Source organism: Anopheles cruzii, chromosome X (genome assembly GCF_943734635.1).
Source record: "Anopheles cruzii chromosome X, idAnoCruzAS_RS32_06, whole genome shotgun sequence".
Classification (NCBI taxonomy): domain Eukaryota; kingdom Metazoa; phylum Arthropoda; class Insecta; order Diptera; family Culicidae; genus Anopheles; species Anopheles cruzii.
Window position 1 is genome coordinate 10,728,626 of NC_069143.1, and position 19,606 is coordinate 10,748,231.

The 19,606-nt window shown below is 47.3% G+C and overlaps 4 protein-coding genes across 5 annotated transcripts; 3 read left to right on the plus strand and 1 right to left on the minus strand.

The window, feature by feature from the left end:
- Positions 1-3,135: 3,135 nt before the first annotated feature.
- Positions 3,136-5,756, plus strand: LOC128272323 (B-cell CLL/lymphoma 7 protein family member A). The gene is made up of 3 exons (XM_053010114.1): positions 3,136-3,609; positions 4,344-5,046; positions 5,154-5,756. Exons 2-3 carry the CDS (start codon positions 4,503-4,505, stop codon positions 5,267-5,269), a joined length of 660 nt encoding a protein of 219 aa, XP_052866074.1. The 5' UTR covers positions 3,136-3,609; positions 4,344-4,502; the 3' UTR covers positions 5,270-5,756.
- A 6-nt stretch (positions 5,757-5,762) lies between these two features.
- Positions 5,763-11,352, minus strand: LOC128272299 (thioredoxin reductase 1, mitochondrial). Of its 2 annotated transcripts, none has more exons than XM_053010090.1 (2): positions 11,172-11,352; positions 5,763-8,660 (listed from the first exon to the last, which is right to left on the minus strand). In XM_053010090.1, exons 1-2 carry the CDS (start codon positions 11,185-11,187, stop codon positions 7,180-7,182), a joined length of 1,497 nt encoding a protein of 498 aa, XP_052866050.1. In that variant the 5' UTR covers positions 11,188-11,352; the 3' UTR covers positions 5,763-7,179. The 2 variants fall into 2 exon arrangements, with proteins under 2 accessions (XP_052866050.1, XP_052866042.1); XM_053010082.1 differs by lacking the exon at positions 11,172-11,352 and adding an exon at positions 9,033-9,484.
- Positions 10,652-12,565, plus strand: LOC128272314 (C-factor). The gene is made up of 4 exons (XM_053010102.1): positions 10,652-10,778; positions 10,886-11,070; positions 11,816-11,867; positions 11,953-12,565. The coding sequence occupies exons 2-4, from the start codon at positions 10,942-10,944 to the stop codon at positions 12,516-12,518; spliced, it is 747 nt and encodes a 248-aa protein (XP_052866062.1). The 5' UTR covers positions 10,652-10,778; positions 10,886-10,941; the 3' UTR covers positions 12,519-12,565.
- A 1,022-nt stretch (positions 12,566-13,587) lies between these two features.
- Positions 13,588-18,029, plus strand: LOC128269064 (arf-GAP with coiled-coil, ANK repeat and PH domain-containing protein 2). The gene is made up of 4 exons (XM_053006450.1): positions 13,588-13,893; positions 14,079-15,128; positions 15,222-15,491; positions 15,642-18,029. The coding sequence occupies exons 1-4, from the start codon at positions 13,838-13,840 to the stop codon at positions 17,185-17,187; spliced, it is 2,922 nt and encodes a 973-aa protein (XP_052862410.1). The 5' UTR covers positions 13,588-13,837; the 3' UTR covers positions 17,188-18,029.
- Positions 18,030-19,606: the final 1,577 nt, after the last annotated feature.

A 19,606-nucleotide genomic window follows, 5' to 3' on the forward strand; every position in this document is an offset into this window, starting at 1 on the left:
TTTCAGAAGACACGACACGAAGGCTACAAACCTCGTGGCACAGTGAATGGAACTCGGGTCGGGTCGAAACAAAAAGGTTGCCAAACTGCGAAACGAATGATTTAAAACATCACACAGCCAACCGTATCTATCTATTGGTGGCGCGAACGCCCGATTCGGGCTATGGCCGCTTGTATCGAGACCCTCCAGCTGTCTCGGCCTACTGCCCTGCCTCTCCAGTCTGCTACACCGAGCAGGTCCTCGCTGGCCTTACGGACGCTGTCCTCCCATCGGGCTCTTGGCCTACCGACTGGTCTCCTGCCGTGTACCGTTCCCAATAGCGTTTTCTTTGGTATCCTTGTTTCGTTCATCCGTATAATGTGGCCCGCCCATTGCAATTTTTGTTTCTTTATCATGGTGGAGACCTCTGGGTCATCGAACACTGCATAGATTTCACTATTATGCCTGATCCTCCAGTGCTCTCCATCCTTCACTGGGCCTAGTATCCTTCTGAGGATCTTTCTCTCAAAGGCATTAATTTTGTTTTCTTGGGACTGGGTTAGGACCCAATTCTCTGAGCCATAACACAGGACAGGGCGGATTATTGTTTTGTACAGCCTTAGTTTGCCCTGTCTGTGTACTATCTTTGACTTTAGTATGGGTAATATTGAGAAATATGTCCGGTTGGCTGTTTGTATCCTCCGGCTTATCTCTCCCTCCTCACTACCATCATCTGCTAGGTTGGTCCCAAGGTACACGAAATTTTCGACATTCTCGAGGTTGTGATCGGCAGCTGTGTTGTTGTTTTGTCTTTGTCTTTGGGAGCGCTGCCTGCGGGACTGTGTCATGACCTTTGTTTTATCCTTGTTTATCTTGAGACCTGCCTGTTCTGCAGCTCTGTCCAGTTGCTGAAAGGTCTCTGTGGCCAACAGTTGTGATCGAGACATGATATTAATGTCGTCCGCATATGCAACTATCTGTGTCAGTTTAGTGCAGAGTGTCCCCTTTGTGTCCACTGGAATCATGCGGATCACTCGTTCCAGGGCAAGGTTGAACAATATAGGAGACAGCCCGTCTCCCTGTTTTAGACCGCTATCTGTCGGAAAGCTCGCAGATAGTTCTCCGTTTATTCGAATACATGCCGAGGTATCGCGCAGACATAGCTGAATCATTCTGATTAGTTTGTTGGGAATACCAAACTCTACTAGAGCCGTATATAGGCTGTTTCTATCTATACTGTCGTAGGCTTGTTTGAAGTCAACGAAAATTTGATGGACGTCGACGTTGAATTCCCAGCATTTCTGGAGAATGTTTTTTACACACAATATTTGATCAGCTGTTGATCTTCCCGGTCTGAAGCCACCTTGGTACTCTCCTATAATGGTCTCCGCTATTGGTCGTAGTCGGTTCTCCAGCACTTTGGCCCACACCTTGTATGCCGCACATAATAGAGCTATCCCTCTGTAGTTGGTGCAGTCTAGGCGGTCTCCTTTCTTGTATATTGGTACTATAATACTTCTTCGCCATTCTTCGGGTATGCACTCTGTGGCCCATATTTCCAGTATTAATTTGTGCATCGTGATGGCTAGACTGTTACCGCCGTGTTTGAGTAGATCCCCAGATATATCATCCATACCAGCGGCTTTATTATTTTTAAGTTGGGCTATGGCCGTTCCTACCTCTATTTCCGTTGGGGTTTCGTAGTTTTCGTCCCTGTTTATGGTCGTTTCCCGATGGTTTATGTCAGTGTTGTAGTTGGGGTTTAGTAGTTCTGCGAAATAATCAACCCATCTTTCTTTTATGTTGGCCATGTCTCCTATGATATTTCCATCTGCGTCCTTACACAGTGTTGTACGAGGTGTGAAACCCTTCTTATACATATTTACGGTCTTATAGGCTCGTCTTGCGTTGTTGTTTTGGAAGTCGGTATTCATTGTTTCTATTTGTCTGTCGGCCAGGAGTCTTTTCTTTCTCCTACACAGTCTGTCAGCCGTTCTTCGTAAATTGTCATATGCTTCTTTCTTGGCTCTGGTTGGTATCTGCAGGTAGTTTGTATATGCAGCTGTTTTCTTGTCAACTGCTTTTTTGCACTCCTGATCGAACCAGTCTTTGTTTTTTGATTTGTGCTTAAAACCAATAGAGCCCTTTGCCGCTTCGACGACTGAGGATTTGATGTGTGCCCACATTTCTTCCACTGAGAGATGGTCGTGGTTTTTACTTAGTGCTTGGTTCACTAAACTTCTATATCTATCTGACATTTCTCTTATTTTTAGTTTCTCGATGTCGTACATCTTAGGTCTCTCTCCGGTTATTTTTGGATTATAATAGTTTCGTGCTATTTGGCAACGAAACTGTGATCTCACCAAGTAATGATCTGAGATAATGGCCCCTCTGCTGCTTTTCACGTTCAGTATGTTGTTGGATATTCTCTTGTCTACTATTATATGATCGATCTGGTTAAATGTTCTTCCGTCTGGTGACGCCCATGTTTGCTTGTGTATATCTTTTCTGGGGCATTGAGTAGATTTGATGATCATGTTTCTACTGGCTGCTAAGTCTATCAAACGTAGTCCATTGTCATTTGAGTTTTCGTGCAGGCTGTGTCCCCCGGTTATTTCTCTATGTAATAGTTCTCTGCCCACCTTAGCATTAAAATCTCCCATCATGATCTTGACATCCCCTACGGGTAGTGAGTCGTATGCGTTGGTTAACAAGGAGTAGAATTCCTCTTTAGTGTTATCATCTTTTTCCTCTGTGGGGGCATGTGCGTTAATAAACCACAAATTATAGTGCTTGCTTTTTAAGCGGATCATGCAGATCCGTTCGTTTACTGGTCGAAATGATGTCGACACAGCCAACCGTCAACCAGCATAATCTGCTCAAGAAGTTCGCTTTATTGCCGAGAATGAGTTCTCTGTGTGCGGGAACTCGCGCTCAGGTAACTCGCAACCTCTACTCAGCAAGTGCAGTCTGAATGCTGAATGCAGCGCATTCAGCGTGAGCACCACAAACACAAACGCAGCATCGACTTGCGCGGCATCACAACATGCGGGAGCGAGCGCGAGCGATAGGCGGGTGCGTAATCAGGTGTGACGAGCGAGACACACCACGGACCACGGCGTCCCGTCCTCGTGCAGGTCTGATCGAACCGAGAGTGCTGTGCGTCGATGATAGGCCCGTCGTGAAGCCTCCATCTTTAACTTTGCTTCCACCACACACTCGCATACCGCAATAGGGATCGCACGGTGCAAACGTTTCCAAGTGCATACGACCTTCGCCCGCTGGAGACCGTGCCTCCTTTTCGCCATCGTCGATTGGACCGCCATGAGACAGGATCGAGAGTAAAGGGGTGGCCCCAAATTATCGCCCGTTTGACTACGTCGTCGTCGTCGTTCCGAGCTGCCATTGTGGGCCTATACTCCAGGGGGCCAATGAGCTCTAGCGACAGCCAGAGGCAGACAACCGATCAACCAAACAACCGTCTAGCGAAACGAATCACCCCGAACGCCTATCAACGCCGCCGCATCGCATAGTTGCATCCGTGTGACGGGGTCGGGGTCCTCCAGATTTCTTTCCCGTGCCCGAGCGCTAGCGGAAAAACGGAACTGCGAGTCATTGCGACGCGTAAAGGTAAGCTGCAAACGGCGGGACGCCAGCCGCAAAATCCTACGGGGGGTAAAAGAAAAATAACCTGTACCCAATATCCGGTTTAGTGTTTTCAAGCTCTACGATATTGGGAAGAACTTAGGCGTCTTTCGGATTACCGATACGCTCGATTCAAGCGCATCCGTTGAGCTAGGGGCAGATATTCTGCGATTCGGGTCACAATACGGGGTATACGGGGGGGCACGGATTAGTTTCTCATCAAATGCACATCGCACAGGATTCGAACCGAGGGTCTTTGCTGCTTGCTGCTTGATCAGTACCGTGGATCTGCACCATAATGCACCTTGACTCGTCCCTTTCAAACAATCACTTCATACTATGGAAAGGCCAGGGCTTCAAACACCCAGGAACCCTGATTGACAACTGGTAGTTGAATGAAATTAAATTTAAAAAGAGACGAATGCTAGGCTATTATAGCTCAAAGGCTCTTTAATACAAAAGAAAAAAAAAAACTTCATACTATCGATACCAGGTTTTTTTTTCGCTAATGCACGTTACCTAGGTACACGCCAAAATTCCTTTTTTGATGCTGTGCTAGATCCTCAGGTACAAATCCGGCCGTCGCTTATCTGCCATTGTTTATCGATGCCTCGATAGTGTAACATTTTGCTTTGGTTCTCTTCTCTTCAGCCATTTAATAATTTTCTACTTTTTCCTGCTCTATTTATTTTTCTCTGCTGAACGACGTTCCGTTTTAGTGGGCAAGAAGTGAGCTGATATATCGCCTCAGCAGTCGTGTTCTTCCTCTTATACATCAGGAATCAGCTGGTGGCGTAGTCGGTCGGAATAGCAGTTGGGAAGTTGGGCGGCCGAACCGCAGATTTTATTTCCAGCAAAGAACAACGTAGTGAGCGTGGATGGTTGGCGTGACGGTAAAGGAGAAGGGCAGCAGTGGTAGCAGCAGCGGTTCGAACATGTCGCGCAGCGTACGCGCGGAGACGCGCGCTAGCAAGAAGGACGATGTCAAGAAGCTTATGCTGTCGATGGACCGCGTCCGGCACTGGGAGAAAAAGTGGGTCACGATTGGGGAGACGTCGATGAAGATCTACAAATGGGTGCCGATTTCGACGAACGACAAAAAAAAGCCAGCTTCGTCGGCGGAAGGTGGCGGTGCCGTGGGAGTGGGCGGTGGAGGGGTGGGCGCCACTGTGGGTGCCACATCGCTCGGCGGTGGCCAGGCAATGCTCACCAAAACTGGCATCGGTGGTGTTCCTACCGGTAACAATGGAGGCGGTACAGGTGGAACAGCCAGTGGCCCTGCGTCTCAGGCGGGCCCGAACGTCACTAACAACGGCAACAGCAACAGCAATAGCAGTGAAAACAAAGAGAACAGTAGAAAGCCGATCGGAACCGACTCCAACTCGAACTCTAACTTCGGTCTCGCCGAGGACTCCAATACCTGTAAGTACACGATCCTGAATATGGGCCATTTGCGATGATCTATGCTTCAAAGTCTGTAGCTTGTTTTTCTCACATACAAATATTGCTTTTCCTTTCGGTGTTGGCAGGTTTTTCTATCGTCAGCGATTCCCAAGGCGCCACGGACTTTGTTTCGAACATGTTCTCGGAAGACTCCAACTCGCAGGGCAGCGACAGTGCACCGAAACGGCTTAAACGGGAGTAAATGCATATTACCAGTATAGCTAAGAGAAAGTATCCTCTCAGACTAGGATTGGCCCAAGCCGTCATTTCCTCCTCCACAAAAAGGCCCGCAATCATCATACAATCAACAATCCATCAGTGCTGATGATAAGGAATAGTCTTATCCCGATGAAGTGATCGGATATTTCAGCAGTCAAGTTCCATCCTATGTGCCTGGAACGTCTGAATTTCTAAGGGAATCGAAATGCAACAAAACAATCGTCCGGGTAATACTGCGAGACACACACATACACACACGATCACTTTATCCCAATTGTACAAAAAGTTTGTATTTGAGCGCATGTGTGCCTGTGAGCAGCACGTGTTTGTATCGTTTAAGACCACACCTCGCGATCGTGAATCTACGTGTACAGAGGTGAACTTAATCTTTTTATTGCTTTTTTATTTTTATGTATTTTCATAATCATGTACTTCTAGATCAACTAGGGAGTGCACCTTCTTGTGGATGATATGCCTCCCTAGTCTTAGCGTTCATTTTGTAATTCCATTTCCACTTTTGTCCTTTAATGATAGAATGCAACGCCGTGATAGCGATAGCACTGATCAAGATTTAACTATTGTTATGAGACACATGTTTCGAGCGCGATTCGAGAGGGTTAAGGTTAGCCCATTAACCAACCAAGATGATGAAAAATGGAAACAATATTATGAAAAAAATGGGAACGATGACCATATTCACAATCGGTCCTAGTACGCATGAATCTTAGTTAAGGATGCTTGCTTAATTTCGTAACTCCCCTTTCACGAGGTGACGGGCGAAATACTTATTTATCCACAAAAGATGGGCGGACAGCCCAGCGACAGCTTCGTAAGGGAGCGAGCAAGAGGGAGAAACAACCAACAACTGAGTGTAAGAACGACACGGGTTGGCTCCTTCGTGGTCAGCCAATTTATCACGTACAGTACGATAAGAAAGCTAATGTACTACTTATGAATAAACAACACAAGTCTTGGTACACGAGCCCGACCCAAGATACGCAAAATAAAGACAGAGACAAACCTACACAATTTAATGTTGTTATAACTTTAAATAACGGATATAGGTTCTGCTGGTATAAAAGAATTCGTGGTAATACTTTAATTTCATGATGGTAAATTGATTTGATAGAATAGTCGATAACGCAAACTTGTCGTTGTCACGCAGCTCTGGGTCTGGGTTGGATTCCAGAAACCGACGTGACAAGGGGCCTGGCTCGGAGCCAATAACCTCGCCCGTAAAAACGTTACAGTAAGCAGCAACAGAGATTAACATTGTCTCTTTTGCAGGCCAAGATCGCTCGACTGTTGTAATTGCCGGATGAGAAGAGTAAGAAATTTATCAGAGCATACTGAAATATACACTGCTTTTCATAATGATAGCCTCACCCGTTTTTTCCGACTCAGGGTGAGATAAAACGCTGAACCTATTTTTCGTAGATGAGGAATCAATTAGTTTTGCAAAAAAAAATAATATCCATTGTTTGATTTTCCGAAATAAAAATTATTTTGACTTAGGGAGCCAAAAAACGAAAGCGTCCAAAAGGAACAAGACACACCAAGCGAGGAATTATTTTTGGTTATGACCAGAACCAATTTTGCATTCTAAAACAATTAAAACAATACCATTTCAATCGTAAATAGTAAACCTGCGCACGGAAATGAAAGTTACATCCAATCAAATCGCTTTGGAAGGTCTTTTGACGTTTCTAATGGTCATCTTGGGTACATACCCTAATTACTGTGGGTGTGTATGTGTGGGGGTTTTTTGATGAATTTTTACATTTTTTTTATTACATTTCATTGATGAATTTTTACATTACCTCATGGCAAACGGCCGGCCAATTATTAACGGCGTCGCATATTTGAGTTGTTTGATGGATTGATTGATTTAATTTAACTGCAGCAGGTGGCCGGTGTAGGATCAAGTCCAGAGCTCTTGGTAATCGCGAGACGCGTGAACTCTTCGGCGACCGTAGGATGAATGCCGACAGTGTTGCGCAGAATTTTCATCGTCAACCCACACTTCAAAGCAGCCGCAAAGCCCTGAATTACCTCGCCGGCGGCCGGCCCTAGGAAGTGCAGCCCCAACACACGTTGGTCGCCCTCGCGAAGCGCCACCGCCTTCAGGTAGCAGTAGCGGACGGACCGCTGCGGAACAAAAAATTCGGTCGGTTTGTAGTAAGCATGGTAAACCTCGACGTTGTCCTTGCCGTGGGCAGCCTCGGCATCCTCTTCGCTCAGTCCGACGCACCCATACTCCAGGGGCGTAAACACGGTCGTCGCCACATCTTTGTAGTCCATCGTTTCGTCGGAGTTGCCGAACAGCCGTCGAGCGATGATGCGCCCGGCATGGATCGCTACCGGAGTCAGCTCTGGTTTGCGATACAGTACATCACCGACCGCGTAGATATTCGGCACGTTCGTCTGATCCACGCCGTTCACGTCGATCTTATCCGATTTGCCACCGTCGGCCGTTACGACACCGGCGCGGTCCAGTTTGAGTGTGCCCGTCTCGGCCTGGCGACCAATCGCAAACAACACCGTATCGAACGACTCCTCGCCACCGGTGCCGGCACCGTCCGTTTCGTAGCGCACGAGCAGTCGCCCATCCGACTGCTTCTCGACCGCCAGCGGTCGTGTCTTGTGGTGGAACTTGATGCCCTTCTCAACCATCGAGTCACCAATCATGGTCGCCATCTGCTGGTCGAATCCCCGGAGCAAGATCGAACGTACCATCACCGTCACGTCGTATCCGAGTCCCTTCAGGAAACCGGCACATTCGAGCCCGATGTAACCGGCGCCGACGAGCAGTGTTTTGCCTGGAGCCTCGGACAAACTGAACACATCGTCGCTAGTGATGCCATGCTCGGATGCACCGGAAATCTCGGGGTACCGAGGCCGTCCACCAACCGCGATCACGACGTATTTGGTGCGCAGCTCCCGCTCGGTTTGATTTTTCATCAGGGCCACCACAGTGTGCGCATCCTTGAAGTACCCGAGACCGTTGATGTACTCCACCTTTTGGTCGCGCAAATCGACCCGTGTCACCCAGTTGACCGATTTGATGTGGTTCTGCACAGATTCGGTGAGCGTGGCCCAGTCATGCCGCACCGAGCTCGGATCAGCAAACTTCCACCCGTACGGTTGCGAATCGTGGATAGCTTCGCCCAGCAGCGATGCTTGGTGCATCAACTTCTTCGGAATGCAGCCTACGTTAACGCACGTCCCGCCAAGGCCCCATTTGGTTCCGCGTGGCGACGGCTTCACGAAGTCCAGTACCGCCACCTTGGCGCCAAGCTGGACGGCCTGCTTAGCACAGGCCAAACCCCCGGAACCTCCACCGATGACCACCAGATCGTAGTCGAAATTTTCTTCTGTAATCAGAGCGTGAGAGAAGACAAATATTAATACGAGTACGTCCTATAGAAATGAAGCCATATAGTACTGCACGACCTATGAACCTCTCTTCACAACCACATCCGTGTGTGATAACGTTCGAATCGCTTAAGCATATCGATGGGTCAAGAGAATGAAGCAGCTGCTGGAACAGCTGGAGCATCATAGCTGCCGCTCGCATGGCACGTGGACGGAATGTGGCTTCGATGCTCGAACGGAAAGACAATTGTCGTCACATAGACGAATGCCCAATCAGCACTTAGCGCTGTGGAACTTGTATTTCAATAAAACCGCAGTTGGATGACATTCCCAGAAAATAGAAACAGATAACAGAAATGAGCAACACTCACTTGATAACGGTGGCGAAATGACTTTAGTGCAGAGCAGGCGCGCATATCGCACATTTATTAAGTTCCGCGCCTGACGCACATATACGGCGGCCAACGCCATAGTGCGGTGACTGACTGACTGTTGCTGCTTCTAGACACGTTGAAGGGCAATCGATGCACGGTATGTCGCGTTCATTTACGGCTCAACAGTACAAATATCACAATTGCAGCTGTTCCTCCAACAACATGCACAGTTGAATTGGAGGATCTTGTCTTTCTTGTCAGCTAGATCGTTTGATTCAACAGCAGGACGCACCACCACGACGCAGAGTTATGTCATAAGCAACTTTCCACTGCACTGGTTGCAGCAGACAACCGATTATTTCATCATTATTTGAAGGCGTAATCATCAGAACGTCGGTGCATATTACTTTATCTTTTCAGCAAATTGCAAACAACCAACAGACAACACGGTGAACACTTCACTAGTGCGGACGTATATTTTGATAGTTCTTATGCCCGAAATTAAATGAATGTGGAACACATTTCTTCCTGTAGTTGCCGAACTGTGAAGTGTCAAAAAAAAAATACCGGATTCACCAATCAGTACTACAATAACATCCCTCTCCTGTTATTCTTGTAATTTGAAAAATATATGTTCCACGCTACCAATCTCAGTGAAGCGCGTTGGTCGTACGCACGAACACACTGTCAAAAGGCTGCGGCAAAAGGAGCAGTGCATTCAAATATACTACTGGTTTCTCTAATCACTGGACGGTTGTGAGAGAGTATATGTCTCGAACTAACAACCGGCAGCTAAGCAATGTACCGTGCTAACCGGTAGCAATGACTTGCTACTTTTTATGACAAGTTTCTTCTTTTCTTTTTTCCATTTCTAGTTTCCCTCGATGCTGTGCCAGCTACAATTAGCTGTTTGCTCGTTGTAATGTGGCTTTTGTCGAAACAAAGCATCCAAAATTGCGTGTAGGTATGGTACAATACCTTTTTTATATCTTAGATAAACGGACTAGGCTGCATTTATTAAGCTAAGTTGTTACTTGGCACCAAAACAGCCATCAGCAGATGCCTTCGTTCCTTGCAAGAATAGTCCGCGTATCAGAAATATCCAAGCATGCATTTTTAATGCCTTCTGTCTTGTACTGAAAATCAATGTAAAACTAATGCACACTCATTGCTGTAGTATAAATGATGAAATAAGGTGATGACCAACAATAGCCCGCTTCTTACAATACAATCAGCATCGACTTATCAGAAGCTAAGATACCGTTTATCAAGGTGTACGCGAGCATCATAAGAGACACTTCATGTTACAGAGTACATCAGTACGTGCATCAGTAAAATGTAAAATGCGAAATACACCAGAAGCAAATGAAGGCATTACTTGCCAACGAAAATTCATATGGAGTTGTCCATGGTTGGATAGTTGTTAAGAAAAATTTAACCACGATGAACGAATAATTTATCGTTTCTGGCAACACTGTTCCCTTGATCCCCACACCTGTGTGTTGGTGTGCTTAGCCTGGCATGGCCGGTAGCGAGACTCAAAGCACACCGTACGCGCTATCGAACTGGCAAAACCGAAGCGGCGAAGTTAGATTGTCAGAGTCAATAGGGACGATCTGAGTTTTTACTGGAAGCGCGCGTGTTACTCGAAGCACTATTACACATAGTATCTCGCTAAGTCCGGCAAATCGCCTCAAAATCACACACCGACGCTAGTTCCGGCTCCGGAAAGGGGAAGCAACGGTGAGAGTGGTTTGATGGTCGAACATTTGAAGTGAAAAGAGACATAATTCCATTCGTTATGTCACAATTTTCACTCAACAATGCTTATTTCTCTATTCGGACAATAGGCAGCTATAAACATACGCCGTCGCCGTGCAGCACAACATCGAGCCGACCGGCAACCATGAACAGCATTTTAATTACAGGCGGTAACCGCGGCCTCGGACTGGGGCTCGTAAAGACCCTCATCCGGCAGCAGGTACTGCAGAAAACACAAATCATTGCGACATACCGGCTTCCGGAAAAATCAGAGGTAGGAATCATTGCGCGCGGGACGATCGAAGATGTTTCCAAGACGCCGAAATCTGAAACGGAATCACACACACACACAGGGGAATCGGCAAGGCGACTTACGATTCAGAGGAGCCATTTCCGCGTTCACTGAGTAATTAGCCGTTGGTTTGCTGAAGAATGCGTCGCTTAACGATGTCTACCGTGCTTTTAATTCAAGTGAATTATTAAATGGTGCTAATTAGCTGTCTGATGTATTCCAAGCAAAGGACAGCGTTTCGCACCACTAAAGCTCGAGAGTAGCTGCTCGATTGACGTCTTTGGACAAACTGAAACTCATTGCATTCAACTGACTGAGGATGTATTTATGCTGTCAGCAGCACCGTCGAGCAGTGTTTAGGATGGCTCTAAAGTGGAACACTCATGCCGTCACTGAACTGATTCGAAATGATTTTTTTTCTACGTATGACCTTATCTTTGTTTTTCTTGTCTATCTTTAGAGATGACAAATGAGTGAGTAACGATACCGCATTCTTCATAGTTAACATCATATTTTACAATGTTTTGTGCAATATTTTACCTACCACCGGGGCCAATAACATAACAGTGTTCCACCTTCAACTCACTCAACAAAACCGCCGTTACGCCGTTTACGTTTGCTATGGATTAATCTTGACGTACAGATGGCGCTCTGCACGAGCGGTTCACGTGCTCGCTGTTCCGATCCAAGAAACAAACCGGATAACCGCAATGTCAATTCTTCACAGGAACTCTTTGCGCTTGCTAAACAGAACGCGAACGTTGTCCCTGTTCTAGCTGGTACGTACGGGGGCAATATTTTGAATGTTTCAACGATCGTTTATGTGTCTTTTACTGTACTTCGCCTATTTTTCCTCCCCCTTAGACGTAACGAACCTGGAACGGTACGAGCAGCTGGTCAACGAAGTCGAGTCCATCGTTAAGGATAAAGGCTTGAACGTCCTGTTTAACAATGCCGGAATTTCGCCCAAATCGACGCGCCTTAGTTTCACCAAAGCAGATGACCTCGTCGACACATTTGTCACCAACACGGTGGCACCCATCATCCTAACCAAGGAGCTGCTTCCGCTACTAAAGCGGGCCGCCGACCGTCAACCGGATGCGCCGCTCGGTCCGGGACGCGCATGTGTTGTCAACATGAGCTCAATATTGGGCTCGATCGCGGAGAACCGCGAAGGTGGTCTGTACGCTTATCGGACCTCGAAAGCGGCCCTAAACGCGGCCACCAAATCGATGTCCCTGGATCTTCGGCCGAGCGGCATTATGGCGGTGGCACTACACCCGGGCTGGGTAAAAACGGACATGGGCGGCTCAAAGGCCCCGCTGTCGGTGGACGAAAGCTGCGATGCCATCGTACGGACACTGCTCTCGTTGAACGAATCCCACAACGGGGGATTTTTGCAGTACGATGGGAAAACGTTGCCTTGGTAGAGAAACGTGGCTTCGCAATTGCATCATTACTATATGTTTTGTAAAAATGACTAGCTGTTTGTTCGCATTTTTCACTTCGAATCGAATTAGTAATCCAATCAGTAGTGGTGGGTAATATCTAACTAATGTAAGTACTAGTGAATTTCATGTGTTAAATCCAATGATATGTGTGTAATAAATTGTAGATCATGTTACCGGTTCAAAGTGCAAGTGCTCTGCATAAGTCAAAAGTGCTGGAATCTTGAGTGCTTTTGTGCTCGAAACGCACCTCATCCATGACACATTGCTTGCCAACGAACGAACTCGAGTCCGTGTTGCCAGCCAGCTAATAGATCTACCGAAAGGTGTGATGGCTGTCCGAAACCCTTTTTTATTGCTGTGTCTGTTTAAACCCTTTTTTATTGCTGAGTGAGGTTGCCGTTTTGTTGTTTGTAATGAGTTTTCGAAGGGCTCACGACTGGACATCGACCGGACTTTCTATAGCCATGGTGTGCCGATCCGAAGAGCTAACAGCCCTTTACACGGATAGTGCATTTAGTGGTGATGATCGACATTAAACTGCAGCTGGATCGGTTCGAATCATCGGCCAATCACACGTGTGCAGGCGCGCAGCAACGAAGCAAGTAATGGGGTGCGGCCCATTAGAAGCGAAGAAAGCGTGTGTGGGTATGTCAGCCCTCCTTGCAAGGTGCACACACATTGAAGCACTGCTATAGCGGTTGCAACCGAGTAAAATAAGGGGTTGAAATGTACAGAGACAAAGGAGAAAAAGAGTGACAGAGAACGTCGTGTGAAACGGGTTGCCTTTGGCGAGCTTTGCCGCGAGACACGTGCAAGAACGAGAAGCAGCTGGAAACTCCGGGAACGGGTGAACGGTAACGAGCAAGTGAGAAATACATAATCCAACGGGGCCAACGATAAAGAGAGGAAGGCAAGAGAGATAGTGATGAGTTGTCCGTCCGCTCTGGATGGCTAATGCCCGACCACGACATCGGTTTTGAAGCCAGCGAACCGCGTCGACAGTTCCCGGCTTCGAGCTTCGGCTGAGTGCAGCACCTCTGTTCGCTTTCTAATCTCCTAGTTTTGCGCCTCTGAAACGCCTATACACATGCTCTTTTGTGCCGTTCTCCCTGTGGTCCACAGAACTACCCGAACGACCGTCTAGAGCGAGGCCCAGATCCACAATCTAGCAACGGGCAACATTCAACAACAAGCAAGCACCATCAAACGACGACGACAATAAACAGCATCACTCACGTTCGTTCGAGACGTTCAAGGCAGCGCACCGGACCGGATGTGAGTTCGGTTTCAAGGTTCCGATGGCACAATGCAGAATTGATTTCGGCGAATGCCTGAAAGATTCGCCGAGCTTCAGGTAAGTTCCGTAAGCGCCTTCGGTGAGATGAAAAGTGTTGAGGAAGGGGTTGTGTAGACGTGTTGCGCGTCACCCTCCAGCACACGGATTCAACCGTATGACAGGTCGATGCCGATCATCATGTAATAATGTTTGTGTCCATCTTGCATTTCCTTCCGTGGAATCCGATCCGACCGACCGATTAGACTGCGGCTCGAGCAGGAGGAGACCGAAATCGAGCATCTTGAGGCGCGTTTGGAAAAGATCATCAAGGCGTGCAATGCGGCGGTCGACAGTGGCAAGGAGTATATCCGCAACCAGAGTACGTTCGCGACGTCGCTCTGGGATCTGCAGAAGCACTTTCAGGACGACAAAAACTCGACGAACGCGCTCGCCCAGCTAATCCAGTTGCTGCAGGAGATGAACAAATACCATACGACCCTGTTGGATCAGGCCAACCGGACCGTGCTGAAGAACCTGACCAGCTTCCTGAAGCGCGATATCCGCGAGGTGAAAGAGTACCGGCAGATCTTCGCTAAGGTATCGGAAAACCTGGACGCCTCCGTCTACCGCAATTCGCAGGTTAGCCGCAACCGGCCGGCCGACGTGATCGAGGCAGAAAATCTGCTGTCGGCAACGAAGAGCTGCTTCAATCACACGGCGCTCGATTATGTCAACTATATCACGCTGCTGCAGAATCGTAAGCGACACGAAATACTGGCCACGTTGCTGAGCTACCTGCAGGCGTGCAGTACGTACTTCCACCAGGGATCGGATTTGTGCGAAGACTACGGAACGTTCTTTAAGGGCCTGGACGATGAGATTGGCACGATGCGAAACGAGTACGCGGTGCTCGATAAGCAGATGCAGAACCGCCACACATGTGTCAACGAGCGAGCAAGCGATTTGGGTGAACGGAACGTCGAGGGTGAGCGAGAGGCTGGCGACACATGTCTCGGTGCTCAATCGTCGGTGGCGGCGGCGGCGGCAGAGGACGGTTTGTCTAACGGTGGTAGGGAGAGTGTCTCAAGCCGATTACCGAGCTATATGGAAGGTTACCTCTTCAAGCGCACCTCGAACGCGTTCAAAACGTGGAACCGCCGGTGGTTCTGTATGTGCGACAATCAACTCTTCTACCGCAAGCGCACGGGCGAAGAGTTACCGACGGTGATGGAGGAAGATCTTCGGCTCTGTACAGTTCGTCCGCTAGCCGACTCGGACAGACGTTTCTGTTTTGAAGTTATTTCTCCTACCAAGTAAGCGCATGTCCCCCATCTGATGGTTATTACTTTAAGAAAACCTCTCTGTCGTAGTCTATAACTGCACCTCATTCACTAACACGCTCCTAGATCGCACATTCTGCAAGCCGATTCAGAGACGATGATGGTTGCGTGGATCAAAGCGTTGCAGAAAGGCATCGATTCCGCCATTCAGCACAATAGTCCGTTTAGTAACGATATGCGGGGCCGCGAACGAAGCGGACAAAGCGGTGAAGATGGACGCCATGGAGGCGCAGGGCGCAGCGTGTTCGCTTCGGGGTCGACATCGAGTGATAGAGGTACACGAGCAGGAGCTGCTGGTTGCAGTTCGGAAGGGAGTAGAAAAGGATACAAAAAAATGTAAGAATCATTTACTCAAATAGTTAAAGCATCCTTTTTAGCAAGCAGCAAGCCCAAGCCCATGTGTGATTAAGAGCTGGCTTCTTTTCTCTCTTAGGTTGTATTTTTATTATATTTATCTAAAGTCTACTGTTTTTCCACCTCGTGTAGCAACTGGACGCAAATGCTGAAAATCCCGGGCAACGCAAGATGTGCCGATTGCGGTAACAATGATCCAAAATGGGCCTCCATAAACCTAGGCATAACGCTGTGCATTGCGTGTTCGGGCGTACACCGTAGCCTTGGCGTTCACCACAGCAAAGTTCGCTCGCTGACGCTAGATGTGTGGGAGCCTGAAATACTGCGCGTGATGATTGAGCTTGGGAACGACGTCATCAACCGGGTGTACGAAGGCAATGCGACACGCGTGGCACGCTTTGATCGCGCGACGGACAACTGCGAGATAACGGTGCGTGAAGCCTGGATCCGTGCGAAATACATTGAACGACAGTTTGTAGCGCCGATCGATGGCGGTCTCATGGGCACCGGGTCGGGATGGGGAGGCCCGACCGAAGAAGGCAACACTAGCACTTCTTCGTCGACCTTGTCGTTTAAGAGCCTCGGGGCGGATAGTTCGAAATTTCCGGAAAAATGGAGCATAAAAAAGCTCCGCCGTCGGAGCTACCGGCAGTTATTACGACCAAAGCACACTGCAGGAGCCGGTGGGAAGCACCTGGCGCTAGCAGGGGGTGGTCAAGAGCCACTGTCAACGGTGAGAGGAGTGGTGCCGGGTGTTGATCCGACCGATGCTGATGGTGGCGTGGATACGGAGGTAGAGCAAGCCACCGCCGAGATTGGTGATAGTATCGGAAGCGGAACGAGCCCGGATGCGGACGAAAAGGATGTGAACGAGGGACTACCGAAGCAATTTACCGACATTTTACTGGTCGGCTCCAGCGTCGTTACCGACGATCACAATCTACCGGATGAAGATCTGCTGCTGTTGAATTCAGACCAGGAATCTACTAGTGGCGAGGAAGATAATTCCATCATGGAATGTGAGGACCTCGAGCGTCTGTGCCCGAACTATCTGCTGTACAAGGCAGCCAGCGGCCACAATCTGCCGGTAATGAGTCATGCGTTGGCACTCGGCGCTGACAAGCACTGGACGAATGGCGAGGAAGCAGACCGAACAGCGCTGCACGCTGCCATCCTATCTGGCTCGGTAATGGCGTGTGAGTTTTTGCTCCTCAACGGTGCCGCCATCAATGCGGTCGATCGATACGGTCGTACATCACTCCATCTAGCTACGGAACAGGGGTCAGCGGCACAAGCTTATTTGCTGCTGAAGCATAAGGCCCGGTACGATCTGACGGACGCCGATGGGCGCCAACCAATCGATATTGCCGTGGAGAAGGAGGATGCAGACATCGTCACACTCCTTAGGTTGACCTTGCTGAACGATGAGATAGGAGCGGGTGAGGACGGCGAAAGCTATACCGGTGGTGACTCAACGTACGTTGCGGTGATGAACGAGTTTTCACATCTAGCCAGCAACCAGCCGCAACGTTTGCAGCGCAATCAGCGCCATTTGCAGCATCAACAGCAACAGCAACAACAGAGTGAATCTCTGATGAATCAACAGCGTAGCGGCCTGACGGTAACCGAGACAGATTTAGATGACGTTACAGCGCAACCTACGTCGGATCTCTCGTGAGCTACGCTTGTGTGAAGTTTAACAAACGCGCACAAACTTTCCATCATCTGCCCATAGCCTGCAACAAGCAAACTATACAAAGAAAATATTGATCAGTATCAGCATCGTTAGTATTTGTGCACTTTGCCCGAAAATTCCGTCTTTGACTGAATCTCTTTAGCCACCTGTTCGGTTAAGCTCTTTTACTGCAATTTTCAGCCACAGTTAAAACAAAATAATCTCCGATCACCTACGCACATTTCCACTTGTGAGAAGGATACTGGAAAACTGCGAGGAGCGGTTCCGTCTTTCCTTATTTGTTGAAAATCAGTATGTGCTTTGGCTGCACTTCACGTGCATTTTTTTCTGTTTTGTTGCTCTCGTAAAATCGCGTTGTCGATATCTTAAAATACTTAGTGTCGTACGTAAAAGATTTGCAGCATATCGCGTTGTTCCCTGTTCCGATTGCGAAATGTTGAATCGTTGTTGTTTTATTTACGAAGCGAATAATATAAAATGAAAAGTTTGTAGTAGAAAGTTTAGCGTCCTCGACCTAGGACCGGTACGGATGCCACTAGGAGAGCGATGCAGGGTTAGTTTTATTCGATGGTCGGCAGGAGTTTTATATTTTACTCAAATGTGTATATTCTTTCACAAACCATTGCTATCAACTTCACCAAAATTCTTTTCTGGCTCCAAATTGCAAATCAACTTCAGATGATTATACCCAGAGTTTTTGTTCATTTGAATTATTATCGGTTCCCGTTTTTATTGCGCCAATCTATTTTAAACCAATTGTTAGTTTCTTTTAACTTTGACTCTTAGTTTCTCTGTCAGTATTTTTGCTGTTTTACAATGATTTGCACTCTTTTAGTAGTATGTATAAAATATAATACTGATATTAAAATATATACTGATATTTTCAAACTATGTGTAACATAATGTAACCAACGAATATTTTTGTATTTATAATAAACTAACTGATTCGCAAGTTACAGTCGGTAGAAATTAAACAAAGGTACAACATCTTAGGTATGTTATCTATGAAAGTGGCATAGATTTAATGTCTAAACGCAACCAAAGAAATACTGTTGAAGACTCCCAGAAATCTAGATGCATTACAGAATCGGCATCGGCATTAGTCACAGTTTGATCATTCATCTTTGAAACTTTTCTAGTACATCTCCATAAACGGCGTGACTATCCAATCAAGGTTAGCATAAAAACCTCACAATTATAAATTCAATAAACACTTTTCGACTTTTTCGGATTTGTTTCCAATACGAGAAACCTCCTTATGCCCTTCAAACCTCCCCGGTTCTGATCCCTTGGTATGGCCGGATGGACAAGAAAGCGATTGTTCATCGGCCTTTATTGGCACCAATAGTTAAACAATGTATTAATAGAATCGCTCAGCTTATACTAGAAATTTTACTATGTGCCCCATTGCACTTAATTGCACTTGGTGGTTTCTCATAAGCTTTTCTTCGCTTGCTAGTTTTGATACTGGCTAGCTAGCAGGGCTAGAGAGCAAGTCGCTAGAGACTATGAACTTTTGGCAAAATTCTATTGACCAGCCCGCCACATCGCTTAACCCAGTGGCTTAACCAAACACGCGGCCCGCGAAACACTTTTGTGCGGCCCGCGGCCACGTCCGATAGGGTAATGGGTAACGCTCGTCGTTGTCACACAGTTGGCCAGCGTTCGATTCCCGAGACCTCGGGGTGGCCGGGGGTTGACTGGCGCACGGTCCACAACCCCGCCCGTAAAAACACAACGTTTTAAAGTCATGCAACAGAGGTGAACATTGTTTCCAAGACCCCAAGATCTCTCGGCGGCTGTACCCCCCCAGAAAAGTAAGTAACTCGCTGTTTCAATCGAGAGAAACTCATTCGCTACGGAGTGGAACTTCGGAATGGAACGTTTAAAAAAAAGCATTTTGAGAAATTTAGAACGGTGCTTTGCACTATATTCGAGGCATGATAGATTGTGATTTTCAAATACTCTACAAGTAGGCTTCTGCCAAAGATCAGTTCAATGTTTTTAACGTGCAATGAAACAGCTTTCAACTTCCATCCAATTGGTTGTCTACAAAATGTTCCATGTGAAATTGAACATATATATATTTACACACTGTACAAATATTTTCTCAACCTATGAAAACGGAGATGACTAAAAACTGCACAGATAACGCTAGACCGTTGACTACTACCGTTGAATTGATTCATAGATTTAACAATCTAGTCATATATTTTATCTCGTGTATTTTTCATAGTTTATCCCTTCTGCTGTTTTGGTGGCTTGGGGACCTGCTTTTTCCATACAAAAAATGCCAAAATACCTGCCCTGTATGGGTATGCATTTCCTTCGAACGTCATCATTCTTTGTATTTTTTTTATTTCGAAGCTACTTTCAAACATGGACACACAAGAACATGAAG

What these genes read in the sequence shown, in the direction of transcription:
- LOC128272323 (XM_053010114.1), top strand. Translation starts at nt 4,503, where the DNA reads ATGGTTGGCGTGACGGTAAAGGAGAAGGGCAGCAGTGGTAGCAGCAGC. An exon ending in CGCCGAGGACTCCAATACCT is followed by an intron (nt 5,047 to 5,153) that starts GTAAGTACACGA and finishes CGGTGTTGGCAG; the next exon opens with GTTTTTCTATCGTCAGCGAT.
- LOC128272299 (XM_053010082.1), bottom strand. Translation starts at nt 9,132, where the DNA reads ATGGCGTTGGCCGCCGTATATGTGCGTCAGGCGCGGAACTTAATAAAT. An exon ending in CATTTCGCCACCGTTATCAA is followed by an intron (nt 8,661 to 9,032) that starts GTGAGTGTTGCT and finishes CTCTGATTACAG; the next exon opens with AAGAAAATTTCGACTACGAT.
- LOC128272314 (XM_053010102.1), top strand. Translation starts at nt 10,942, where the DNA reads ATGAACAGCATTTTAATTACAGGCGGTAACCGCGGCCTCGGACTGGGG. An exon ending in GGCTTCCGGAAAAATCAGAG is followed by an intron (nt 11,071 to 11,815) that starts GTAGGAATCATT and finishes AATTCTTCACAG; the next exon opens with GAACTCTTTGCGCTTGCTAA. An exon ending in CGTTGTCCCTGTTCTAGCTG is followed by an intron (nt 11,868 to 11,952) that starts GTACGTACGGGG and finishes CCTCCCCCTTAG; the next exon opens with ACGTAACGAACCTGGAACGG.
- LOC128269064 (XM_053006450.1), top strand. Translation starts at nt 13,838, where the DNA reads ATGGCACAATGCAGAATTGATTTCGGCGAATGCCTGAAAGATTCGCCG. An exon ending in GAAGTTATTTCTCCTACCAA is followed by an intron (nt 15,129 to 15,221) that starts GTAAGCGCATGT and finishes ACACGCTCCTAG; the next exon opens with ATCGCACATTCTGCAAGCCG. An exon ending in AGAAAAGGATACAAAAAAAT is followed by an intron (nt 15,492 to 15,641) that starts GTAAGAATCATT and finishes CACCTCGTGTAG; the next exon opens with CAACTGGACGCAAATGCTGA.